The sequence below is a fragment of the Pan troglodytes genome, chromosome 15 (assembly GCF_028858775.2).
Source record: "Pan troglodytes isolate AG18354 chromosome 15, NHGRI_mPanTro3-v2.0_pri, whole genome shotgun sequence".
Classification (NCBI taxonomy): domain Eukaryota; kingdom Metazoa; phylum Chordata; class Mammalia; order Primates; family Hominidae; genus Pan; species Pan troglodytes.
This window is the reverse complement of record NC_072413.2, coordinates 56,234,516-56,262,454: the sequence shown is the minus strand read 5'-3', so window position 1 is coordinate 56,262,454 and position 27,939 is coordinate 56,234,516. Positions and strand designations below refer to the sequence as shown.

At 40.1% G+C, this 27,939-nt stretch overlaps 1 protein-coding gene and 1 long non-coding RNA gene across 2 annotated transcripts in view; one reads left to right on the top strand and one right to left on the bottom strand.

The window, feature by feature from the left end:
* LOC129137068 (uncharacterized) overlaps positions 1-7,290 on the top strand; it is a 32,876-nt gene extending 25,586 nt beyond the window's left edge. The window contains exon 5 of the long non-coding RNA XR_010151135.1: positions 5,244-7,290. This is a non-coding gene — a long non-coding RNA (uncharacterized LOC129137068). The remainder of the gene's footprint in view (positions 1-5,243) is intronic.
* On the bottom strand, positions 609-27,939 carry PSMA3 (proteasome 20S subunit alpha 3). The gene is made up of 11 exons (XM_001164848.6): positions 27,749-27,939; positions 24,855-24,937; positions 20,476-20,599; positions 14,824-14,925; positions 14,672-14,745; positions 11,660-11,732; positions 8,885-8,950; positions 5,117-5,163; positions 2,162-2,229; positions 1,649-1,713; positions 609-765 (listed from the first exon to the last, which is right to left on the bottom strand). The coding sequence occupies exons 1-11, from the start codon at positions 27,767-27,769 to the stop codon at positions 721-723; spliced, it is 768 nt and encodes a 255-aa protein (XP_001164848.1). The 5' UTR covers positions 27,770-27,939; the 3' UTR covers positions 609-720.

Genomic DNA, 27,939 nt, shown 5'->3' with positions numbered 1-27,939 from the left:
TATTCTTATCGGCCACAGTACTGTTTATTCCACTTAGTAACAGTTCTGTTTACAGAGCACTTTCACATAAATTCTGATTTTTAACATGAAAGCTGTCTGATGTTGGTATTTTTATTTTAATCTTTAGAGATCAAATTTTTTTAGTGACAGAATAGGGACTTTATTGATCCTTAAATCCGCCCCTCACCACAACAAAGGAAAAAAGCAAAAACATCCTTGACTCATGTATTGAAGGGTCTTTTTTGAGAAGGGTCAGTTTTTGAAAAATTATCCAAAACTGAAACATCTGTCATCTGTATCACATCTAAAGATTAACAGTGACTGATGACCACCAGTTACTTCATATGAAAGTGGGAAACCGTATCAGTTATTTGTCCACTAAGTTGGTAGGTGCTTTTTGTACAAAAGCCCAGGAGAATATGATCTGTAAATTCTAGTTGAGTGATGAAGATGGGGCTTTGAATTAATCTACAGTCTTGGAATTAATTAATTCTGCAGCATTTTAACCAGGGAATTTTTCAGTAGTCATAAATCTATATTTTAATACTGAGTAAATGTCCTCATTTACCCCCACCAATTTTGTAAAGCAGATATTAACCAAACTTCAATAGTTATAAGACAAAAATTTAATGAAAATTGGACAGTATGTATAATCCAGGGCTAAATAGTTACATTGGACTGGAGTAGAAATTTAAAATACAATAGATGCTGGAGTAAATGTTACATATTATCATCATCTGATTCATCTTCTTCCTTCAGAGATTCCTGTTAAGAGAAAACAGGTGTTTAAAATTGATTTTTAAAATTGTTATATCCCACACCTGTGGGCAAGTTAAGCTACAACAACCTGAATTAAGTGGTTAAATTCCTCTACTTGTAACTGAATGAACAGTTTTAGAATAAGATACCCAAGCAAAGTTAATTAAGCAAATGTTGCTCTAACATGCAATGACTGTATCTTTGATAGAATATATACTTAAGAGGCCTGGTGCAGTGGTTCATGCCTGTAATCCCAGCACTTCGTGGGGGCCAAAGTAGGCAGATCACGTGAGTTCAAGAGTTTGAAACTAGCCTGGTGAAAACCCGTCTCTGTATTATTGGTGAAGCCAAAAATACAAAAGTAGCCAGGTATGGTGGCATGTTCCTGTAATCCCAGCTACTTGGGAGGCGGAGGCAGGAGGATCGCTTGAACCCTGGAGGCAGAGGTTGCAGTGAGCAGAGATGGTGCCACTGCCCTCCAGCCTGGGTGACAGAGCAAGACTCCGTCTCAAAAAAAAAAAAAAAAAAAAAAAACAAACAAAAAAAACCAACAACAACAACAAATATATTTAAAGTATTAAAAGTCTTAAAAAACTCTTTGCAATCTAAACCTCCCAAGTTTTTTTTTTTTGGAACCAAGGCAACTTTACCCACTAGAGATAACCTAGAAAATTTCTATCTTTAGTTCAGCTGAACTCTCAGTGTTATTTCATAGAAACCACCCCAGTCTATTTATATTATTCAACACATAATTTTGGTTAGAGAATTTTTTTTTTTTTTAAATTAGGGATGGGGGTCTTGCTGTGCTGCTCAGGCTGGTCTCAAACTCCTGGGCTAAGTGATTCCCTGACTGTACCTGGCCAAGAGAAGTTTTTGTGCTGTGGCTTACCTTAGCATATTTCTCTGCTTCTTCTCTTATATCTTTTGGAACAATTTCATGTCTTCCATTAGTTACTGTAAATTAAGCCACATGTGTAAATGAATTTTAAATTGAGTACCATATTGTAACTTGGAGTATACCATAGGATCTACCCAATCCACATATCTGACTCACCTAAGGTTGCAAAGTTGTACTATGAGTAATACTCGAATATTTTTGTGTGCTGCTTCTACATGAGATTATATGTGTCTACATATTAAGTTCTTATGGAAATGAAAGTAAATTATGCTATTTATAAATCCTGAGCATTAATTTATAGCATAATATCTTAAAACCATGAAATGGATGTTTCAAAAAATAACCTGTTCACAACTTAAGTCAATTATTAAGCAGAACTTTCCCTTCATTAGACAACCTAGTAAATTTGCTTTAGCTTTCATTATATTAGAAAGGACACTCAGTTGTAAATTAGCTGTGGTACAGATCATTCCTAAGGCAAATAAATGTACAAAAATAACTTACATTCACCAACCCAGCTGAGTTCTAGTTCAAAAGCTTTATCCTTAACTTCGTCATGTACTATGTAAATTCTAGAATAGAAAAGGGAAAGGTAAGATTTTGGTAACCTCCAAACATTGAAGTAGTTCACAGACCCATAGTACAAATTAGAATGTCCATCCATAATAAAAGTATGTATAAAATTACACAGACACATTCTACATAGTATTTAACATTAGAGAAGACAAATTACACAGGGACTGAAATAAAATGAAACATCTACTCTCCCGACAAATGTTGAATATACCTAATCAACCCAAGTTCAGTTTATTTTTGCACATTGCTTTAGAGATATAACTTGGCTGGGCACAGTGGCTCACACCTGTAATCCCAACACTTTGGGAGACCAAGGTGGATGGATCACTTGAGGTCAGTTCGAGACTAGCCTGGCCAACATGGTGAAACCCTGTCTCTACTAAGAAACAAAAATCAGCCAGGTGTGGTGGTGGGCACCTGTAATCTCAGCTACTCAGGAGGCTAAGGCAGGAGAATTCCTTGAACCCGGGAGGCAGGGGTTGCAGTGAGCCAAGATCACACTACTGCACTCCATCCTGGGCTACAGTAGAGCGAGACTCCATCTCAGAAAAAAAAAAAGATACAACTATAAAAGATACCTCATAAAGAACACGGATTCACTAGGAAGAGGTGTCATTAACTGTGCCCTTTTAGAATATTTTGTCCATTAATTTAAATATATTTAAAACCAACTAATTGGCTGGAGATGGTGGCTTGTGCCTGTAATCCTAGCACTTTGGGGAGGCAGAGGCGGGTGGATCATGAGGTCAGGAGTTCGAGACCATCCTGGCCAACATGGTGAACCCACGTCTCTACTAAAAATACAAAAATTAGCCAGGTGAGGTGGCACAGGCCTGTAGTCCCAACTACTTGGGAAACTGAGGCAGGAGACTTGCTTGAACCCAGGAGGTGGGGGCTGCAGTGAGCCGAGATCACGCCACTGCACTCCAGCCTGGGCAACAGAGTGAGACTCTGTTTCAAAAAACTAAAAAAAAAACTAATTTATGTGCTTGCAATTATATGGTCTCTTCAACCTATAGCTTCTTGGCAGTAGTCTTTTTAAGCTCCTTGTCCATTTTATAATGGCATATATGCCACATAACCTGGCCTTCACATTGTAGTACTTTACAAATTACAGCAAAGGAGGAGGCACTGTCATGCAACATATTAAAGTAACATAAAAAGTATCAAGAGGCCAGGTGCGGTGGTTCACATCTGTAATCCCAGCACTTTGGGAGGCCAAGGTGGGTGGATCACAAGGTCAGGAGTTCAAGACCAGCCTGGCCAAGATGGTAAAGCCTGTCTCTACTAAAAATACAAAAATTAGCCAGGCGTGGTGGTGGGCGCCTGTAATCCCAGCTACTTGAGAGGCTGATGCAGGAGAATTGCTTGAACACGGGAGGCGGAGGTTGCAGTGAGCCAAGATCGTGCCACTGCCCTCCAGTCTGGACGACAGAGTGAGACTCCATCTCAAAAAAAAAAAAGTATCAAATTAAGTACAGTAGCAGAGTATAGCTTTATCTAATACTATGCACTGAGTTACATACCTTACTTTTTGGAGGGTCTTCTAAAACCTTGCTATAATATGAGAGGATCTTGATTTTCTAGAACTAAGTAAAAGATAACATGCTGCTCCATTTTCTTAAATGATGAAGGGATGGCTTTCCTAACATGGAACACTTAGCAGATGACTACCATTATACCTAAATATAAAAGATGGTAAGAACTGATTTCCAGAAGGACTTCAAAGGATTGGTTCGGTGAAGGAAACAGAGTATATCATGATAACATACTATATAATTCAAGGAAGATATCTGACTTCCTTTCTTAGCAGCTCTGCTGCATGTTGGTTCCTAGTGTTGCCATTATTAACTGACAATCATAGAATGGCTTCTGCTTGCTTCACAACTGAAACTAGGAGGGCGGAGGGGAGGAGGTGGCAAGAGGGGTAAAGGCAGTAGCAGTAATGATGGACCGGTTAATAAGAGACTCTGAGTGTGATATAAATAGTATGTTTATTAAACAATAGAGCCCATTGGAATTTTTTTCTTGCACGTATTGTTAGATGTAAAACCTGATACACTACCATACAGACAGGTGATTGACTAGACCTTGTTTATGTAGTTCTAATGTGGAATACTTAGAGTTGTTATGAATTACGATTATCCATAACTTTTGAATCTAAAAAGCTGGCTACACAACGTATTCTGTTGGAATCTTTTTGTAATACCAAATGTCTACAGTCTTTGATCTAGAGAATCACAAAATTTTAGAAACATCACTACCCAGGTTAATTGACTTTTTTATTGTTTACTGTCCAAATACCTGTTACATATTAATAGTATTCTACTTTATATACCTGTAATAAACTATTCAGGGTTTCTTAAGCTGGTTTTTGAAATGTTTTGTAATACTGCTCTTCTTACCTTGTTATAGGAACTTTTATAATAAACCTGAAAAAGTGAAACATATCTTTCCCAAATAAATAGCAGATTATATAAATGAGCCAGCTTCATGGATCATGTATTGAAATAATTAGTTGTAACCTATAAAGTTTGTAAGCATTCTTACAATAGAGGCAATCTTAAGATTACTATTATTAGGACTTAAGAGATTTGAGAAGTTGGGAGCTAACAAATTAAGACCCTAATGGTATATGTCCTTAACCTGTAACAGCAGTTTATTTTGTCAAGCTATTTTCCCCATCCTATTCATTACTACTAAAAAATATTGCTTAAAAACATTTTCTTCCTTCGTGAGGCTTCTTAGAATGTTAAATTTACCTTCTAAAAATTATTCACTAAGTTATTTTACAGGAAAACAGCTTCTTAGGATTAATGTAATATATATATGCAAAGGTCAAGTGAAATATTTTTGTGGATGGTAAGAAAAATTTCAACTTACATTTTTGCAACTTCTTTAACGATATCACGGCAGGTCATTTCTTTCATCTATAGAAAATAAAATGTATATTGTTCATCAGAAGAACATTTTCCACTTGTGTAATAACTATTTTCACTTTTATACTCAGATATAAAACCAAGGAAAATAACCTAAAGTCTGAAAAAGACCAGAATCGAAGTTTCCTGATTCATATTTTAATGTTTTGAAATTTATACTCCAGGCTGGGTGCAGTGGCTTGTGCCTGTAATCCCAGCACTTTGGGAGGCCGAGGCGGCCGGATTGCCTGAAGTCAGAAGTTCAAGACCAGCCTGACCAACACGGTGAAACCCTGTCTCTACTTAAAAATACGAAAGAGCTGGGCATGGAGGTGGTGCGCGCCTGTAACCCTAGCTACTCGGGAGGCTGAGGCCTAAGAATCTCTTGAACCCAGGAGGCAGAGGTTGTAGTGAGCCGGGATCACGCCACTGCACTCTAGCCTGGGCGACAGAGAGAGAGACTGTCTTAAAAAAAAAAAAAAAAAAAAAGGAAAAGAAAAAAATTTATACGCCAAAAAAGATATTCTGAGATAACCTGTAGTTACCACTAACTTTGTGACAAAATTATAAAAATCCACAGCCATCTATGAATCTGTAGGCAGACCTGAAGTTTGAACAACTGGTGAAGACATCTGATTTTCTTTATAGCCAAGTTAGGATAACAAAATGCAAACAAGTCATTAATATTTACTATATGCAAGATACAGAAAGATGAAGGAAGGAGTAAGAAGTTATCCTTCGTGGAACTATTCAAAGCAAAAATGCAAAATACCAGGGAAAGCTTTGAAGAACCAAGATTTGAGCAGGTTCTTAGAATATAGATTGGATTGGATTTGATTTCAAGAAAGATGAACATGTAAAGCAGAAGTGGGAAGCCAAAAACTTTTTTCCAAATTAGAATTAAGCATTCTTTCAATGAACACTTGGAAATCAAGGTAGAAAAATATCCCTAGGGCCTAGCTGAGGAGTCTGTATGTTGTTGGGTTTTGATAGTAACCAGTCCAAGATTTTATTATTAGACATGGGTTTCTGAATAGACAGGCATTTCTGAACAGACATGACAGGATCAAAACAATGTTTGAGCAAACTGCCCTTCATCTACTGTGGATATGTTGGGGGATGATGGAATATAGTGAAAGATAACGGGTGCTCATACAGCAGTCTAGACTTAAGGTGATTCAACTACTATATATTAAACTAGATTATCTTTTATTTTTTAATTTTGAAATCTGGATGCTCAAGCTCTGCCTGCACAACCACATGAGGAAGAAGGAACAATGACAACAAAAATAACACTAAATTTAAATTTAAGAGTACTACTTTTAGGAAATAGACAAACCATTATTTGGGTACAACTAAAGGCAACTGGCATGGACTCAAATATTTTGGGGAAGAAAAAGACTAAAAGAGATCTAAGGAAGAAAATGCGAACCTTGATAGTTTGAAATAGTTAAAAAGACAGTGTAGAAACTGCTTAGGCAGTTTGATTATGGACTATTAGATGATACTTGGGTCTGATAATGGTATAAGGAGAATGAAGTATTTAGGGATCCAATATTACGCCTGCAGCTTTTTTCAAATAGTTCATGGGGGAGGGGGATGTGTAAGTGGTTAACTGAAGTCTAACTAGATAGGTTTGTTGTAAGCTTAGGATGTTTACAGTTCTTCATGTTAAGTTGAGTGTGATGGGAAGGGAAAGAATACTGATCTTTAAATTTTTGTCCTTAGTTAAGTTCTGTATTTAGTGAATTAATTGCATCCTAAAAAGTCAAACTTGAAAAGCACATTTTAAATGGCAAATCTATTTTTTACATGTTTGTGAAGTTTTTATTTTTTAGTAAACAGACCATCAGAAGAGAACAATGATACAGAGCAGGGGTCAGCAGATGGATTTTGTAAAGCATCAACTTGTAAATATTTTCAAGTTTATTAGCTGTATGGCTCTGGTTTCTGTTCCCTGTTCCAAATGTTAAAGTCTACTGTTGTATTCTAAAAGCAGCCATGGACTGAATGTAGCTGTGTTCCAATAAAACTTACACAAAAGCAGGCAGTGGGCCATAATTTGCAACACCTGATTCACAGCATAATTTTGTCACAAACTGAAAGTGTTCCTCAATTAAAGTGATTTTTTTTTCTTGATTTTTCTCTGGGATTTATTGTTTTTCCCATTCCTTGCTAGGATTTAACTACAGAAAGACAGATAGTAACTGCTCTAAATATTCTAATTTCCTTTATTTTTTTGAGATAAGGTGTCGCTCTGTTGCCCTGGCTGGAGTGCAGTGGCGTGATCATAGCTCACTGTAGCCCCCAACTCCTGGCTGGGGCTCAAACAGTCCTCCTGCCTCAGCCTCCCAAGTGCCTGGGACTACAGGCACGCACCACCTCACCTCGCTAACATTTTGTTTTGGGAGATAGGGTCTTACTCTTTTGCCCAGCCTGGTCTTGGAACTCCTGGGCTCAAGCAGTCCTCCCAACTTGGCCTACCAAACTGGTAGGATTACAGGGGTAATCCCCCTCAACTGACATAAATATTCTAATTTTCAAATTTCCATATAATAGTATGGAGAGATGAAAACAAAAGGAAAAGAGTAGAAGATAGGAACCTAGCATCATACTAGTAAGTGTGCAATGGAAAAGAACATAGGTCTAAGACTCATAAGGTCTGGATACTGTTCAGAACCAGCTGATTCTGTGGTCCTATGCAGTGTGTTTAATCTGCAGTTGAGCTTGGGCTAAATGACCTCTATGATCCTTTTGTCAGCTTTACTAAAATACGAAACAAATTAGGTTTTATAGGGGGTTCTAGAACTTAGCATTGTATAAATGCCAAGCACTAATAAATATTTTCTAGAAGCTGGTCTTAAATAAGTTGAATGAGTAATTAGTTGAGCAAGGTTCTAGTACAGCATTAACATTAAATGTATGTGAAATTGTATCTCACTTCAGTTTACCAAAACACTGATAAATGGTATGCCTGCTTTTTGGGCAAGTTTCTGACAGGTAATCAATAATATTGAAACAGTATCCATGAAGTCTTTAAGTTGATCAACGCATGGCTAAAAGGAAAACCAAGTTTTAAGAAAACTTTTTCACACTAATAGCTGAATTTTGTGAAAGAAAAAGTGGGTAGTTGTAAGAGTGTAGGCTTTATGCCTTATCTGGCTAGGAGCAAAGCTAAGAGAACCGGTGGAGCACAGCCAGACATAAAAGCTGTGTTCCAAAGAAAGAATATAGGAAAAATATAACTTTTTATTAACTCAAAATTTTAAACAAAATTTTCAAACTAGAGCTCACAGAGATTCATAAATAGGTTTCAAGGATTTTGTGAAATCATATCAAAAGTTGTGTTTTTCTAGACTGAGGCTTTATAGCAGTTATTCAGATTCTATAAAGGGATGTATAACACAACTCTACAGATAATATGTTACCAGCTTTCCCATTCAGTGACTTAGCAGCTTCATAAACTCTCAACATCAAACCACACTATATCCTTACACCGAGCTTCCCCAGCCACAGGCCACATGGGGCCAAACACAAATTCGTAAACTTTCTTAACACATTATGAGATTTTTTTTTTAAGCTCATCAGCTATCATTAGTGTTGGTGTATTTTATGTGTGGCCCAGGGAAGCCAAATGGTTGGACATCCCTGCCTTAGACTGAAATGTCTGTGGTGATAAAATTTCACTGCATTAGGATGACGACGTAGTAAAAATTCAAGCATTAATTATTACCTGAAGCTTCTCTATTTCCGTCTTTGCAGCTTGCCTGGCTTTGCCAATGGCACAGCCCCAATAACCCTATTTAGAAAAAAATATATATAATCACTGAATTAGTACACTATCATATGTAATTAATGACTACTAATGTTTCTATAACCTAGTGAAAGGATGTTAAATGACTTTTAAAAGCAAGTATAGAAAAATACAGTCAAACACATTCTGATGAATGCCAAAAGGCTCAAAAATATTAAAATACCAAACAATTCCAAAACAACCTGTATTTTTAATAAAGGTATATCCAAAAATATGTAAATTATGTAATCATATACACTTTAAGACATTTTGGGGAACAGGAACGGAAAAGATTTTAGCACTATGACAATGAAAAATGAAATTATATATTCCTGAGAGACAGAAATAAAGTTAATTCCTATGAGTTCAGTACTCTAAACCCCCAATTTTATTATTTTGTAAATTTTTTTAAAGATAAGGATGCACAGCTGGGTGTGGTGGCTCATGCCTGTAATCCCAGCACTATGGAAGGCCGAGGTGGGCAGATTACCTCAGGTCAGGAGTTGGAGACCGGCCTGGCCAACATTGTAAAACCCTGTCTCTACTAAAAATACAAAAAAATTAGCTAGGTGTGGTGGCAGGTGCCTGTAATGCCAGCTACTCCAGAGGCTGAGGCAGGAGAATCACTTGAATCTGGGAGGCAGAGGTTGCAGTGAGCTGAGACCACGCCACTGCACTCCAGCCTGGGCAACAGTGAGACTCCATCAAAAAAAAAAAAAAAAAAAAAAGGATGCACACATATATACTTCTGTTACAGCAAAATATATTTAAGAATCTTCATTTTCTTCAATTAGTAAAAACGACAAAAATGTAAGGATAAGAAAACAGTTAAGAAACGGTAACAGGCCGGGTGCAGTGGCTCACACAAAGTGCTTGTAATCCCAGCACTTTGGGAAGCTGAGGCACGTGGATCACTTGAGGCCAGGAGTTCCAGACCAGCCTGGGCAAGATGGTGAAACTCTGTCTCTACTAAAAATACAAAAATTAGCCAGGTGTGATGGTACAGGCCTGTAATCCCAGCTACTTGAGAGGCTGAGGCACAAGAATCCCTTGAATCCGGGAGGCAGAGGTTACAGTGAGCCAAGATTGCACCACTGCAGTCCAGCCTGGGCGACAGAGCAAGACTCTGTCTCAAAAAAAAAAAAAAAAAAAAAAAAAAAGAAATGGTAATAATTTAGGGAAAACTCTTAGAAATCACATTTAAACCTTCTCTTTAAAAGGGAAGGCAGGGCAAGGTGGCTCACGCCTATAATCCCAGCATTTTGGGAGACCAAGGTGGGCGGATTACTTGAGATCAGGAGTTCGAGACCAGCCTGGCTAACATGGTGAAACCTCGTCTCTACTGAAAATACAAAAATTAGCTGGGTGTGGTGATGCATGCTTCTAATCCCAGCCTACTTGGGAGGCTGAGGCAGAATTGCTTGAACTGGGGAGGTGGAGGTTTGGTGCCACTGCACTCCAGTCTGGGTGACAGAGCAAGACGCTGTCTCAAACAAAATTAGGTCCGGCACTGTGGGTCACGCCTGTAATCCTTGCACTTTGGCAGGCCGGGGTGGGCAGACCACCTGAGGTCAGGAGTTGGAGACCAGCTGGCCAACATGGCAAAACCCCATCTGTACTAAGAATACAAAAATTAACCAGGCATGGTAGCACATGCCTGTAATCCCAGCTAATCAGGAGGCTGAGACAGGAGAATTGCTTGAACCTAGGAGGCGGAAGAGGTTGCAGTGAACCAAGATCGAGCCACTGCACTCCAGCCTGGGAGACAGAGTGACACTCCATCTTATAAATAAATAAAAGGGATGACATGGCTGGACATCGATGCTCACGCCTGTAGTCCCACCATTTTGGGAGTCCAAGGCAGGAGGACTGCTTAAGGCCAGGAGTTTGAGACCAGCCCTGGGAACGTGGAAAGACCTTGTCTCTATAGACACCAAAAAAATACAAAAATTAGCTAGGCATGGTGGCATGAGCCTGTAGTCCCAGCTACTTGGGAGGCTTAGGTAGGAGGATCGCCTGAGCCCAGGAGTTAAGAGGCTGAAGTGAGCTATGACTGTCACTGCACTCCAGCCTGGGCAAGAATGAGGAAAAAAGAAAAAAGACATTAAATACAGTTTTAAGACAGTGTTTATAGTAATAAAGGAAAATCACATATTCAAAATACTATATGCACTATATAGTTTCTATAAATAACGTACTGAAAACAAAAAATCTTTCCTCTGCCTCGTATCGGTTATTAATGATAAGAAAACATGGCTGGGCCTCGTGGCTCACACCTGTAATACTCGCACTTTGGGAGACCCAGGTGGGTAGATCTCTTGAGGACTGGAATTCAAGACCAGTCTGGCCAACATGGCAAAGGCCTGTCTCTACTAAAAATAAAAAAAATTAGCCAGGTGGTGCACACCTGTAATCCCAGCTACCCGGGAGGCTGAGGCAGAAGAACTGTTTGAACCTGGGGGGCAGAGGTTGCAGTGAGCTGTGATCACACCACTGTGCTCCAGCCTGGGCCACAGTGAGACCCTGTTCCCCCAAAAAGGAAAAAAAAAAAATTCTGTTGGACAAGAGGTTGTTGTAAAAAAAAAAAAAAAAAAGAAAAATTACTTTCCTTGAATGAGTTTTTTTAAAATTTCATATAATCTTATAATGAGACTTAAATGCTAATGAAATACCATTAAACTAAAATAGAATTTCAAATGATTCAAAATTACTCACGTATGAAACACCTGATGGGTCAATCATGTAGAGTTGCGCACCGTCATTCACACTGTAAGACCCTAACATGAAACTGCATGAAAGTATACAAACAGCTTAAACCATGGCAATAACATAAAAGTATTTTTGAAAAAATTATTTTAAAATGCAGTTATATTTTCTTTCTGAGATAAATTACTAATACACATATAACTCATAGTAAGTACTTTGAAACAGTGGTTTCAATTAAAACTAGTACATGAGATTATTCAAAATTCATGTAGCTTTTGTTTGTTTAGTATTAATCTTTCTGATGAAGGTCTCCTGGAAAGTCTAGCAGTACAGGGAAAGGAGTAACGATAGATGAAAACCACAACTATGAGAGGGCCCAATAAATAAGGCATAAACACAAAAAGATCAAGGGAACAAAATTCCTGACGGAGAGTATACTGAATCCATGTGAAATTCTTTCCACCCTTCATTCTATTTCCCAATATCCTGCCAATCATTTCTCTGCAATAATCAGAATTGGTTCAGTGTATTTTTCTGTGCTCAACAAATTAGGCTATTAGCTGATTGTATGAAATACTGATTTTCTGAAATTGCGACATACAGTGGGCACCGTTTCCATGAGTTCTGCATCTGTGGATTCAACAAACCACAGATAGAAAACTTTCAAAAAACATTGCTTCTGTACTGAACAACTGTGATTTTCTTGTCATTATTCCCTAAACAATACAGTGTAACAGCTATTTACACTGTGTTAGGTATTGCAAGTAATCTAGAGATGACAACATACAGGAGGATATGCACAGGTTATATGCAAATACTTAACCATTTTATATCAGGGACTTCAGCAACCTTGGATTTTGGTATTCATGGGAGGTCCTAAAACCAATCCCCCACAAATACCAAGGGACAACTATATTTGCCTTAGAGTAGAAAAGAAATCAGCAGCATCTTACACATCATCTTATATGCGGAATATTTTAACTATTCAATTCCCATCCCTACCGTCATTTCCTTCCATTTTCTACCCTGATATGAGACTTATCCTTCAGAATATATAGCTCACTGTCACTATTTTAAAGCCTTTCAACATTTCTTTGAAGAAAAATCAGCATGGAGCACAGACTTTTATATGACTGGACCCCTTCCTACATCAGTATCATCTCTAAACCTCATACTCTACACACCAAGCATACTTAACTCTCTCTGGCGCACGTATTTTCGTACCAGTTCCTGTGCTTGCAACTACCAAGTCTCCCTACATCTCACACTCTTCCTTGCCTCCTGTCCAGAAAGAGTCCGTTCCCTAATTGTTGTCCCTTTATCATATCACTAATATTTTATCAATGTGACTTCACACCTGTGTCTCCATATTTATGACTAACTCAGTGCCCAATAGATGTTTACTAAAAAAGTTCTCTCTGGCCCAGTGCGGTGGCTCACGCCTGTAATCCCAGCACTTTGGGAGGCCGAGGTGGATCACTTGAGGTCAGGAGTTTGAGACCAGCCTGGCCAACATGGCGAAACCCCGACTCTACTAAAAATAAAAAAATTAGCCGGGCGTGGTGGCAGGTGCTTGTAATCCCTGCTACTCAGGAGGTTGAGGCAGGAGAATAGCTTGAACCCGGGAGGCAGAGGTTGCAGTGACCCGAGATCGTGCCACTGCATTCCAGCCTGGGCGACAGAGCGAGACTCCATCTCAAAACAAAAAAAAAAAAAAAAAAAAAAAAAAGTTATGAAAAAAAGTTATCTCTACTATTCTTACTCCCTTAAAAAGAGTAGAGAAGTTAACTGATGAACTCAGAGCTCAGCTGAAAGGTATTTTACATGGTCTGAAAACAAAGTGTTTCATAATGTAATTTAACTGAGAAGCTTAAGAATGACTAATGTCAGCCTGGGCAGCATGGTGAGACCCCGTCTCTACAAAAAAAAATTTTGTTAATTAGCCAGGCATGGTGGCCCATGCCTGTGGTCCCAGCTACTTGGGAGGCTGAGGTAGGAGCATCGCTTGAGCCAGGTCAAAGCTGCAGTCAGCCATGATGGCACCACTGCACTCCAGCTCAGGTGACAGCAACTGTCTCAAAAAGTAAAAACATAAAACACTAATGTAATATTACCAATAGAATAAAACTCAAGTTTTCTTTAATATCTTAGTAATTAAATATGACTGATGATAAACAACTCAAAGGTAGGACTACAGCTGAGCACTCAGATGTTAGTATATGTATTATTTTGACCAAACATGTTTGACTGTTTTAAGTCATAAGCCAAACATGTCTTTTCATTTTAGAAAAATCTAGTCACAAGTCTTCTCTGTGAAGCCAAATTTGAATATTTATACCTATTCCAGGTCTTTATGCAGCTGAATCCCCACTGTACCCCACAATAAAATATCAGCACTTCAACAGAAAGAGAAACCGTGCCTAATGGGAATTGTGAGACGTAATTTTTAAAATTACCTAAGAATATCAGGGACTAACACCGAGAGCTTATTATAATCAGATTAAAGTCATTGTTATCAGTTCCTTGTTTTATAATCACTTCAGATCTATATAGTCCTTTTCACTATTGAAACCTTTTTTTTAAAGAGGCAGAGTCTCTATTGCGCCGGCTAGAGTACAGTGGTATGGCCACAGCTCATTCCAGCCTTCAACTCCTGGGCTCAAATGATCCTCTCAAGCAGCTCCTAAGTAGCTGTGACTACAGGCATGTGATACTGCACCTGGCTACATTTTAAATTTTTTTTGTAGAGATAGGTTCTCACTGCGTTGGCCAGGCTGGTCTCATACTTCTGGGCACAAGGGATCCTCCCACCTCAACCTCCCAAAGTACTGGGATTACAGGCGTGAGCCATGGCACCCAGCCTCAAGTAGTTTCTATGTACACTGTTTTATTTAATCATTGCCCTAATACTTATCGACAAGAGTTTCTATTTTTAAGTATGTAAAAGGCTAAGATGCTGGGGAACATAATAAATATCTATAGTACAGATCTGCCTTTTGAATAATTCACAAAATTTCTTACCTGCAGCCAAAAGGTCTAACAGCACTGTAGAGTGTATATGCATGCACATACATGGCCACTCTGTCTGCAAGATGCTATGGAGGGAAGCAGAAGAGCTTATTAATAAACTTCTATTACTGTCCAAAAGGTTCCTCAATATGTTATCAACTTACTTTTAGTGGAATGTTGTAGCCAAAGTTAGATCTAAAGTTGGAAGCTTCTTCTCTTGCTATGTCTGCTAAAGAACGAGCATCTGCCAACAAACCTGCTACTGCCTGAAAAAAAGCACCAATTTACTAGAGGAACACATTCCTATCACAAATCAAAGTCTGCAATTAATACAGACTTATTAAACATTTTTTTTAACAAGTATTACCATTCAAAATAAACTTTTTTGGCTTAAAGGTCTCTCTACAAGGCATTTTGATGCTTGAGTATGAAATTATAATTTAGAAATTTAGTAAGTATAACTTCATTGCTTTGTCCAATGTTCATATTCAGGACATTTCCTTTTTTTTTTTTTTTTTTTTTTTTTTTGATACAGAGTCTCGCTCTGTCACCAGGGCTGGAGTGCAGTGGCATGATCTCCGCTCACTTCAAACTCTGCCTCCTGGGTTCATGCCATTCTCCTGCCTCAGCCTCCTGAGTAGCTGGGACTACAGGCGCCTGCCACCATGCCCGGCTAATTTTTTTGTATTTTTAGTAGAGATGGGGTTTCACCATGTCAGCCAGGATGGTCTTGATCTCCTGACCTCGTGATCTGCCCGCCTCAGTCTCCTAAAGTGCTGGGATTACAGGCGTGAGCCACCATGCCCGGCCAATATTCAGGACTACTTCTATCATAAATCCTCTTCCCCTGATTTACTACCACTACCTCATTATAACGAATAAAAACCATGGGTCTTGGTCAGATTTTTTTTTTTTTTTTTTTTTGAGACAGAGTCTCACTGTGTCACCTAGGCTGGAGCACAATGGCACCATCTGGGCTCACTTCAACCTTTGCCTCTCAGGTTCAAGGGATTCTCCTGCCTCAGCCTCCCCAGTAGCTGGGATTGGCTAATTTTTATATTTTTAGTAGAGACAGGGTTTGGTTTCGCCATGTTGGCCAGGCTGGTCTTGAACTCCTGACCTCAGGTGATCTGCCTGCCTCAGCCTCCCAAAATGTTGGGATTATGGGTGTGAGCCGCCGTGCCCGGCCCAAATTTGATCTTTTCTCTAAAGTTATTAGAGGTTGAGGATATCTAATCCAAAAATCTGAAATTTAAAACGCTTCAGAATCTGAAACTTTTTGAGTGCCAACATGACACTCAAAGGAAATGCTCAGGCCGGACCTGGTGGCTCACACCTGTAATCCCAGCACTTTGGGAGGCCGAGGCAGGTGGATCACAAGGTCACGAGTTCAAGACCAGCCTGGCCAAGATGGTGAAATGCCGTCTCTACTAAAAATACAAAAATTAGCCAGGCGTGGTGGCAGGCACCTGTAATCCCAGTTACTTGGGAGGCCGAGGCAGAGAATTGCTTGAACCTGGGAGGCGGAAGTTGCAGTGAGCCGAGATCGCGCCACTGCACTCCATCCTGGGCAACAGAGCGAGACTCCATCTCAAAAAAAAAAAAAAAAAAAAAAAAAAAAAAAAAAAAAAAAAAAAAGGCTCAGTAGAGCTTTTTGGATTTTGAATTTTCAGATTAAGGATGCTCAGCTGATGAGTATATAATGCAGATATTCCAAAATCGAAAAATATCCGATATACTGCTGGTCCCAAGCATTTTTGACGAGAGATACTCAACCTGTAACTGTTTTGTTCTAAAAGGCAAATCGCAAATCTTTTTTCAGCCTATTGGCTGAATAAACTACAATGATAAACCATTCCTCTTTCAAGATTTGCGGCTTAGAACTGCAGTTACTAGGCCGGGTGCGGTGGCTCATGCCTGTGATCCCAGCACTTTGGGAGGCCGAGGCGGGGGGATCACCTGAGGTCAGGAGTTTGAAACCAGCCTGGACAACATGGTGAAACCCCTACTAAAAATACAAAAATTAGTCAGGTTTGGTGGCGGGCACCTATAATCCTACCTACTCCCAAGGCTGAGCCACAAGAATCACTTGGACCCGGGAGGCGGAGGCTGCAGTGAGCCGAGATCACGCCACTACACTCCAGCCTGAGCAACAGAATGAGACTTTGTCTCAAAACAAAAACAAAAACAAAAACAGAATTGCAGTTACTATGTATGTGCCGAGAGGCCCTCAGGCACTGCAGTGAAATCACATGTTAGTGTGGCATATCTTTTTTTTTGAGATGGAGTTTTGCTCTTGTTGCCCAGGCTAGAGCACAGTGGTGCAATCGCGGCTTACCACAACCTCCACCTCCCAGGTTCAAGGGATTCTCCTGCCTCAGCCTCCCGAGTAGCTGGGAGTACAGGCATGCGCCACCACGCCCGGCTAATTTTTGTATTTTTAATAGAGACAGGGTTTCTCCATGTTGGTCAGGCTGGTCTTGAACTTCCGACCTCAGGTGATCTGCCCGCCTTGGCCTCCAAAAGTGCTGGGATTACAGGTGTGAGCCACTGCACCTGGCCTAGTGTGGCACATTTTAAGTTTGGAGAAAAATGTCCAAGTAGTTCCGTTTGAACATTAGATCGTTTTACTACATTCCTTTCAATGCCACCACATCTTTGAGAAGCTTGGCTGTTAGTGGTTGCTGTGAAAAAAAAGTAAGTACTGTGCAAAAATCAGTGTGGAACAGGAAATGACAGTGGCCACATCCAAATTTGGGAGGTTGTGCAGTGTATATACTAGAAATTTTGGTTGCTTAAAATAAAACATTTTAATTTTTAAATAAAAATATTTTTCACTATGTATTTAAAAAAAAAAACGGCTACTAAGTTTTTAGGATGTAAACACTAAGTTCTTTGGATCTAAATACTTAATAAATGAAACCATTAGGTATTTTCGGCCTAGGGAAGCCATGAGAAAAACTACTGAGACACTTAAGGTACCATAAACCAACCAAGTTTTTGAAACCCTCTAGCCCAGGACAGTTACAGAATTTAAAAGTGGTATCAAAATCTTTAATAGGCTTTTTTTCCTACGCTACCCAGTAATAGTAATAATGATAATTACTAAGAGATACTGAGCACTCATTACATGTTAAGCATTTTACATAATAATTTTTAACCTCACAACAACTGTATGTGCCAAGTACTATTATCACTCGTTTTGCAGACAAGGAAATGCGTGTTTAGAATAGCTTCCCCAAGGTAACCCATGCCAGTAAGTTACACCACTTAAAGAATCTTCTGTTGCTTTAGAGAAAGCTTACTGTAAAGTCATATAATTCTCAAATCACTTGAAGATGACAACTGTGGAAGGAGGGAGGATATTAAGTCTTAATTTTCTCCAGCCCTCTTCAATGTCTAATGTTGACCGGGCACATTGGCTCATGCCTGTAATCTCAGCAACTCAAGAAGCTGAGGCGGGAGGATCGCTTGAGCCCAGGAGTTCAAGACCAGCCTGAGCAACACAGCAAGATCATATCTCTTAAAAAAACTAAAAAATTAGCCAGGTGTGATGGCACACTTGTAGTCACAGCTATTTGGGAGGCTGAGGCAGAAGAATCACTTGAGCCCAGGAGCGCAAGGCTGTAGTGAGCTATGATCATGCCACTGCACTCAAGCCTGGGCAACAGAGCAAGACCTCTGTGTGTGTGTGTGTGTGTGTATATATATATATATGCATGCATAATTTTTTTCAAAATATTAACTTTTGCTAGTACATAAACGAATACAAGATCACCTCCTACTAGCTAGGTTACAATCTAGCAAGTTTCATCAAAACATATCAGTTTCACTGGCAATAATAAATCTGTTAAGCATTATTCTTAGCAAACTAATACAAGAAGAGAAAACCAAAAACCACATGTTCTCTCTTATAAGTGGAAGCTAAATGATGAGAATTCATGGATACAAAGACAGGAACAACAGACATTGGGGCCTACTTGAGGGTGGAGGGTGGGAGGAGGAAGAGGATCAGAAAAAATAACTATTGGGTCCTCGGCTTAGTACCTGGGTGACGAAAAAAATCTGTACAACAACAACAACAACAACAACAAAACAGTAAAAAGAAAATGTATATATACACAATGGAATACTATTCATCCTTTAAAAAGAATAAAATGCTAGGCTGGGCACGCTGGCTCACGCCTATAATCCCAGCACTTTGGGAGGCCGAGGCGGGTAGATCACTGGAGTTCAGGAGTCCGAGACCAGCCTGACCAACATGGTGAAACCCCGTCTCTACTAAAAATACAAAAATTAGCTGGGTGTGGCGGCGTATGTCTGTAATCCCAGCTACTTGAGAGTCTGAGGCAGGAGAATTGCTTGAACCCGGGAGGCAGAGGTTGCAGTGAGCTGAGATCGCGCCATTGCACTCCTTCCTGGATGACAGAGTGAGACTCCATCTCAAAAAATAAAATAAAATCCTGTCATTTGCAGCAAAATAAAAAAATCTGTTCAGGAGAAACATATTGTTGAGATAAAATAATCTTTGAAGAAGAAAAAAATTAGCTTTATGGTTTACTGGTTATACTTTACCAGTACTTTTTGTGTTTGTGTGTAACATTAAATCTCATTTAGATATAAGAAAGCTATCAGCTGAACGATGTGGGTCATATAAGGTGTCTTTTCATTTAGAAAGGGCTCTTGAGTAACATGCAGACCCAAGTTTGAATCCCAGCTTTTCTTTACTTGCTGTGCATCTATTTTTTCACCTGTGAAAATGGCATTAGGCCGGGCGCAGTGGCTCACGCCTATAATCCCAGCACTTTGGGAGGCTGAGGCGGGCAGATGGATCACTTGAGGTCAGGAGTTCGAGACCAGCCTGGCCAACATGGTGAAACCCTGCCTTTACTAAAAATATAAAAATTAGCTGGGCATGGTAGCGGGCACCTGTAGTCCCAGCTACTTGGGAGGCTGAGGTAGGAGAATCGCTTGAACCCAGGAGGCAGAGGCTGCAATAAGCTGAGATGGCGCCACTGCACTCCGGCCTGGGTGACAGAGCCAGACTCTTGTCTCAAACCAAAAAAAAAAAAAAAAAAGAAAATGACATTGATATAACCTTCACTGGGTTGTCAAGATTAAACAAGGTAATTTATGTAAAGAGCTCCCAGCATAAAACCTAATATAGAGATATTCTCCTTTCTTCCTTTCCTTTTCAGGTGGCAGGGTTAGAATCATTTGATTCTTTTTTTTTTTTTTTTTCGGTAGTGGTTCTCACTAAGCCAAGTCTGCCATCTATGTAGGGTAACTTTAGTATATACCAGTCATGTATCTATGGCTTGGCTTGCAATTTAGTCACTCATAACTTAGATACCAGCTGCATGAATAACTTAATTTCAGTGATGCCCTATGAAACTATTATGGATGTGTTCACTTTTCCTTTTCATTAAACATCCTTTCCTGATGTTCCACCTTATATAAAGGTGTTCGCTATCTGATGGCATCTTTACTTTGACAGTGATCCCCACAAGAGATACAGAAAGCTAAAGATTCTTCACCTCTCAAGCATATACCTTCATTAGTGATGTGTGCTGCCAAGATCTCATTTCTATGCATACTCCCCACCCCTCTCCCTCACCTGCTCTTCTTTCAGCAACTTGGTTTTTCCCCCATCACTAATAAGGTTATGAGAATGCTGCCTTTCTACTGGACAGTGAACTGGACAAATGCAGTAACTTGCTCTGATTACTTTTGTGACTGCACAGTGATCTATTCCAATCAGTTACTTCAAAAGAAATTGGACAAGACAAAAAGGAACATTTTAAACATGACCTTACCATTCCAACATGCCGATCAACATTAAAAAGTCTTTTGTTGGAACCTTCTTCATAAAGTTTAGAAAGGACTAATTTTTCTACCCCAAAGACAACACCATCTTTGCATCTGATTCCAATAGCTGTACTGAAACAAGGAGAAGAAAATCAGTTTTTTAACTGAAAATAAAAGAAACTTCATAAACTTAAGTTTAACAAAAAAACAAAATAAGTAACATTTAAGGCATGCCAAATACCTTAAAACATTTGAAAACCAGGAAGAGAAAACACACTAAAGTGTAATAAATACATTAAATCCATATAAATATCATGTGACCCTCCCTCCAGAATCTAAGTACATCATTTGACTAAAAATATATTAATATGTAAGTATAAAAATGATGCTAACGAAACACAATATGGCTCAGTGTCTGGCTTATGATAATCATGTTATAAACAAATGTTGACATAAATTCATGTCCATTAAAAATGGTACATAACAGACATAAAAGGTTAGATACAAACTAAAAAGTTAACAGTGACTGCTCTGGGTAGAAGGATTATGATTTATTCTTCCTTTTGCTCATCTCTTTCTTCCAATTTTTCCATAATAAACATATTGCTTCTAATACGTATATAAAAATAAAATATATGTTCTGCTACAACTGTTTAAAATAAAAAGATCTTAAAATAACCTCTTAAGACCAGGCACAGTGGCTCACACCTGTAATCTCAGCACTTTGGGATGCTGAGGCAGGAGGATCTTTTAAGCCCAGGAGTCCAAGACGAGCCTGGGCAACATGGCGAAACCTGGCTTAGCCAGGCATGGTGGTACACGCCTGTAGTCCCAGCTACCTGGGAGGCTGAGGTGAGAGATTGCTTGAGCCCAGTTAGGTGGTGGCTGCAGTGAGCCAAGATTGCACCACTGCACACCAGTCTGTGCAACAGAGTGAGACCCTGTCTCACACACACACACAACCTCAAGTAAAATGTGGAGAAATTACATGTTGCCATTTCAAGATGAAAATGTGTTACACTTTATTCTTCTATTCCTTTTTGATAAAGGTAGTTCTGATCGGAAACAATAGAGACAAAATAAGCAATGCTTGATTGTACAGTTTTCTGGTAAAATTATCTCAACTTTCTCTTTCTTCTTTTTTTTCATTTTAAAGAAATGGAGTCTTGCCATGCTGCCCAGGCTTGAATTGAAGTCTGAGGCTCAAGTAATCCTCTCACCTCAGCCTCAGTAGCTGGGACTACCGGCACAACTTCTCTATTTTGGATAATAGCATCACCAAGCTCTACATCCTCCATGTTGAGCTTCTATTTACTATTAATTTTTTTCTTCAAAATTTCCTTCATGTCCACTTCTTTACAATAATTATACCAGCATTGGGATCCTTATAATTTCAGGCCTAGATTACTACACCATCTTTTCTACTTCTCTAATCCATTTTATCTAAGACCAGCCTAATTCCTAGCTGTGTTTCATTTTGCCATAGTCACAATCTAAAAAGGGATCCACAATCTAAAAAGCAGGGGAATTGTGTTATTCACAAGCCTCTTAAAATCTGATGAAACTATGGCATTTCCTCCCAGAAAAATGAACAACAGATGCACACAACAAATTTTCTAAGAATTTCTGACACTCCTTCCCCAACACTTTAGGTGTCTTCTTCCATGGCTCCCCTTGCAAGTTTAAACTCCTAAGGGTCTGGCAGAGCCCCCTGAGCATATTCAATTTCCTGTTATAAATTCTGTACTCTACTGGTTACCTCACTGTCAACCTTCAAAAACCTCATGTTCATTTTTGATTCCATGTCTTTGAGGTTATCCTGGATGCTAGAATACATTTCCTCTTCACTACTGCCTATTTAAATGAATTTCCCCAAAAGGTTTGCAAACTTAGTTGAACTCAAGCAGTACAGGTCAGAATGTAACCTCAGGACTTTGGAAGGCCCAAGTGAAAGGATTGCCTGAGGCCAGGAGTTCAAGACCAGCCAGGCCAACATTTTGAAACTCTGTCCCTATTTTTTTTTTTTTTGGAGATGGAGTCTCGCTCTGTTGCCCCAGCTGGAGTACAGTGGCGTGATCTTGGCTCACTGCAACCTCCATCTCCCGGGTTCAAGTGATTCTCCTGTCTCAACCTCCCAAGTAGCTGGGATTACAGGCACGCACTGCCATGCCCGGCTAATTTTTTGTATTTTCAGTAGAGACGGGATTTCACCATGTTGCTCAGGCTGGTCTCGAACTCCTGAGCTCAAGCAATCCACCTGCCTCAGCCTCCCAAAGTGCTAGGATTACAGGCGTGGCTCACGCCCAGCAGGAAGCCTGTCTTAATTATCTCAACTCAACATCTTCCACACTGTTTAAAACATTCTTGAAAATCTGGAAATCTCTGAGATCCTTTCAGGCAGTCTTCGAGGTCAAAATTATTTTCATAAGAATTCAAAGACTTCGGCTGGGTGCGGTGGCTCACACCTATAATACCAGCACTTTGGGAGGCCTAAGCAGGCGGATCACTTGGGCTCAGGAGTTTGAGACCAGCCTGGGCCACATGGTGAAACCCTGTCTCTACAAAAAATTTGCCAGGCGTGGTGGCACCTGCCTGCAGTCCCAACTACCTTGTGGGGCTGAGGGAGGAGAATAGCTCGAGACCAGGAGGTCGAGTCTGCAGTAAGCTGTAATCACACCACTGCACTCCAGCCTGGGTGACAAAGCGAGATCCTATGTCCTGCCCCCAAAAAAAGTTTTTTTTAAAAAAAAGGAATAATAGGCCAGGCGCAGCGACTCACACCTGTAATCCCATCACTTTGGGAGGCCAAGGCAGGAGGATTACTTGAGCCCAAAAGTTCAAGACCAGCCGAGGCAACATAGTGAGTGAGACCATGCCTCTTTTTTAAAATAAATAAACATTTTTTTAAAAAATAAGAAACTAGCATTTGTTCACTTTGGGTGTAGTATCAAAGGACAGGTTAATACATCTTTAAAAAGAAGAACTTTTAGGCCGGGCGCCGTGGCTCATGCCTGTAATCCCAGCACTTTGGGAGGCTGAGGCAGGCGGATCACCTGAGGTCAGGAGTTCGAGACCAGCCTGACCAACATGGAGAAACCCTGTCTCTACTAAAAATACAAAATTAGCTGGCCATGGTGGTGCATGTCTGTAATCCCAGCTACTTGGGAGGCTGAGAGAATTGCTTGAACCTGGGAGGCAGAGGTTGCGGTGAGCCAACATTGTGCCACTGCACTCCAGCCTGGGCAACAAGAGTGAAACTACGTCTCATTTTTAAAATCCTAGCTTTTTCTGAGACAGAGTCTCTGTTGCTTAGGCTGGAGTGCAGTGGTGCAATCTTGGCTCACTGCAACGTCCACCTGCCAGGTTCAAGTGATTCTCCTGCCTCAGCCTCCCAAGTAGCTGAAACTACGACGTGTGCCATCACACCCGGCTAATTTTTGTATTCTGTTATTTTTTAGTAGAGACAGGGTTTTACCATGTTGGCCAGGCTGGTCTCAAACTCCTGACCTCAGGTGATCCGCCCGCCTCAGCCTCCCAAAGTGCTGGGATTACAGGCATGAGCCACCACGCCCGGCTGCATTTTTTCTTCATTCAGGAAAAAACACATTCGTTTTTAAGGTTTCAATTTTTTAAAGATATTTCCTCATCTTTGCATAAATCTGACTTTTTAAAATCGTATTTAGGCTGGCCGCGGTGACTCACGTCTATAATCCCAGCTCTTTGTAATCAACGAGAAATATAGGACTGGGGCTACCCTCTGGGAGTCCGAGGTGAGCGGATCACTTGAGGCCAGGGGTTTGAGACCAGCCTGGCCAACGTGGCAAAACCCCGTCTCTACTAAAAATGCAAAAATTATCCGGGCATGGTGGCACATGCCTGTAATCCCAGCTACTGGGGAGGTTGAGGCAAGAGAATCACTTGAACCCAGGAGGCGGAGGTTGCAGTGAGCCAAGATCGTGCCACTGCACTCTAGCCTGGGTGACAGAGTGAGACTCAGGTCTCAAAACAGAAACAGACATAGAAAAAATCTTTGCTGAATCGCACATGTGACTAATTGCATAAGACATTTAAAACACAAGATGTATGAGAAATAAAAAATAACAAGGTCACAAACCTAATGGCTGAGGAAGCCTATGATACAAATCAAGAATTTGAAAATGGAAAACAAAAAGATGATAATGAATGTGATTTATACACTCTGCAACATGGAAAATCTAAGTGGATAATCCTGGAATCAACGAGAAATATAGGACTGGGGCTCTGGAAATGAATAAATTGAGATTTGGGGACATATACTAATTTGTACCAAAGTAACATAACAAAGCCTAATCGCCAAAAATATATAAAATAAAAGGAGACATGTAATACCTGGTTAAATGTTTCTTACCTACTATTTTCCACAGCCTTCATAGCATATTCAACTTGAAAAACTCTTCCGTCAGGAGAGAATGTAGAGGCTGACAGGTCATACTTAAGGAGAAAAGGGCAACAGTAAGCTTGTATCTTTGGCAGTAATGACCATACAGTTTCTTCCCCTCTAAATGGCTGAAACATCAGGAACCTGTTATATCCCAACAAAGACCTTGCTTTCAAGAGAGGAAAGGGAAACTTGTCAGAGCAGCAACAGTAGCTAAGATAAAGCTATATACCTTAGATTTCAGCTATTGAAGAGTAATGGATACAGGTCCCAGGTGAAGTCAGAACACTTTTCACCCAGACTACAAAACTCATTTTTGAAAAAGATTAATATGGGGCAGTAGAACCAGCACTGGAGTTCGAACATTTAAATTTGTAACGATAATTCTGCCATTAACAAACTAAAAGACTTCAAACAAATCATTCGGCATTCACCAAGCAGTTAATGGTATCTATTATGTTACTCACTATACGGAATACAAAGGTATACTCATTCATTAAGTCCTTCAATTTCACATCAGACATGAATCTAGGTGCTAGAGGTACAGCAATAAATCAGAAAAGGCACTAAGATGAAAATAAAAGAGTAAAGCAATGAACTACTACAGACTACATCATCAGGGAAGGCCTTCTGGGCGGTTATATTTAGGCTGAGTCAAACCTAAATGACAAGGAGCTAGCCATTTAAGATATGAAGGAAAAGTCTTCTTGGCATTTGGCACAAAGATCTTAGGGTAGAAATAAGGCTAGCACAGTCAAGAAACAGAAATAAGGTCACTGTGTCCCAAGCACTGTAAGCAGCAGAAAGAAGAGTAAACTGTGTTAGTGAGGTAGCTGAGGGCCAGATTATGTTGGGTCTTCCAGGATGGAAAAAGGACTTTGTATTTTATTCTAAATGCAATGAGAAATTTAAGCAGGGGGAGTGGTATCATCTATATTTTTAAAAACATCATTCTGGCTTTATGTGGAAAATAAGTTGTAGAGAGAACAACAGAAGCAAAGATAAGGTGTTCCAAAGATAGTGGTGGTAGCTTAGACGAGAGAAGAGGTAGAAGGGAATATTTTTTGAGAGTAGAGTAAAATATAAAAATAATAAAAATAAACTTGCTAGGCCGGGCGTGATGGCTCATGCCTGTAATCCCAGCACTTTGGGAGGGTGAGGCGGGCTGATCACAAGGTCAAGAGATGGAGACCATCCTGGCCAACATGGTGAAACCTCATCTCTACGAAAAATACAAAAATTAGCTGGGCGTGGTGGTGCGCACCTGTAGTCCCAGCTCTTCGGGAGGCTGAGACAGGAGAATTGCTTGAACCTGGGAGGCACAGGTTGCAGTGAGCCAAGATCGTGCCACTGCACTCCAGCCTGGCAACAGAGCAAGACTCCGTCTCAAACAAAATAAAAATAAAAAAATAAACTTGCTAAAGCGTTGGTTCTGGGAGTAAAGTAAAAAAAGGAATTAAAGATGAATGACAGATTTTTTCATATGACCATTCACTGAGCTGAAGGCTGTAGTAGATGCAAAATGGCAAGGTGAGGAGAAAACCCAGAGCTCTACTTTCACATGCAGTACGAAATGACTATTAAACGATCAAGTGGACAGACATGTCAAGCAGACAAACAAATATTCGTATCTGGAGTTCTTGGGAGAAATGAAGACAGAAGATAAGCCTTCAGCAGTGGTACTTTCTGAGTCTGTTTCCTGATCTGTTAAACCCAGATCATTAACCCTACCATTGTTACTAAAATATCCCACATGGTTACATTATCAAGTATTCTTTAAAAGGTTTGTAGAATGAAATACTATTAATTGAAGGTAACATTAATATAATTGCAAAGTCAGTTTGCTACAAGATTTAATACTGAGCATTTACTTATCCAAGAAAAGTATGGCAGAACTTTAGCATTCATAACCGAATGGATTAAACCATTCCAGACATAAGTTACCTATTATCAAATTTAGAACACCAGTACTTGAACTTAAGGCTGAGCATGAGAATCTTGTTAAGAAGTAGAAATTGAGGAACTGAGAAACTCATTATTCAATAACTCTAGTGCAAATAACCAATAAATCTTTTAGAAACTGTATTTTCTATATAGAGAAGTACATAAAAGGAGTAAACTGACTGCACATATGCAATACGTTTAACAAAGGAAAGCCAAACAAGTTAACAAGTCCCACTGCAAAATCCTCAACAGTCTATGAAAAGTCTGAAGCTGTTAAGTTCCTAAGTAACCATTTAAACGTTTACGGAATAAATGCCTACAAGCGCTGTTAGGTAATTTGTATAGGAAAAACGAGAAAGGAAAAACTGAAGGATTCATCAGATTGTTTTTCAGACAATTTTTATTAGTTCTGTTCCGACAGGATTTCCAGTGACTCTTAAACTGAGCGGTCAATGATCTGCACACTTAAAGACAGAGAAGGCCCGTGAATCAGCAGCACCCTGGGAACTGCAAACGCAGTACACAAAAAGCACGATCTCCAGACCCCGGAATCCCAAATCTCACTGCCTCGGTGGTTCTCAAGAGAACACACTATTTCAAGCCCCACGAGTTTCCACTTTCGGTTTCCCTAAGTGGCTGAAGAAAGTGACTCAGCAATCCAAAGCGGCTCCAAACCTCACTGCGGCGACGCCAAGCCGGCTACACCTGCGCTGAAAAGCTTCAGGAGTCACGGTCACCTGAGACGCAGGCCTAGCATATAGGGGATAAAGACGACCGGTCTCCAAACAGCTGCAAATGGCCCACCCAGCCGAAGGCGGTCTCAGAGCACCCCGGGTCCGCGAACCCCATGTGGTCTGTCCGAGTTCCCTTCAACCCCAATCCTTAGGTTAAACTATTACACCGACAGACAGCGAACTCACCCCAGTGCCGATTGAGCTCATCGTGCTAAACCCAACGGGACGCGTAGGGATTCCAGGCCCGGAGCGCTTCCCCTATACCACAGGATGCCGCAAACTAGTAACAGGCCCGCTCATTGGCTGAACCGCCAACCAATAACCTTTTCCTCTGTGGCTCGTTCCGCGGCTCCGGCCCCCAGGACGAGGAGTATTGT

Coding starts and splice junctions, on each gene's coding strand:
- PSMA3 (XM_001164848.6), bottom strand. CDS start 27,769: ATGAGCTCAATCGGCACTGGG. Junction 24,938..27,748: donor TGAGCTCAATCGGCACTGGG/GTGAGTTCGCTG, acceptor TTTCTCCTTAAG/TATGACCTGTCAGCCTCTAC. Junction 14,926..20,475: donor TTGATCGGCATGTTGGAATG/GTAAGGTCATGT, acceptor GCTTTTTTTCAG/GCAGTAGCAGGTTTGTTGGC.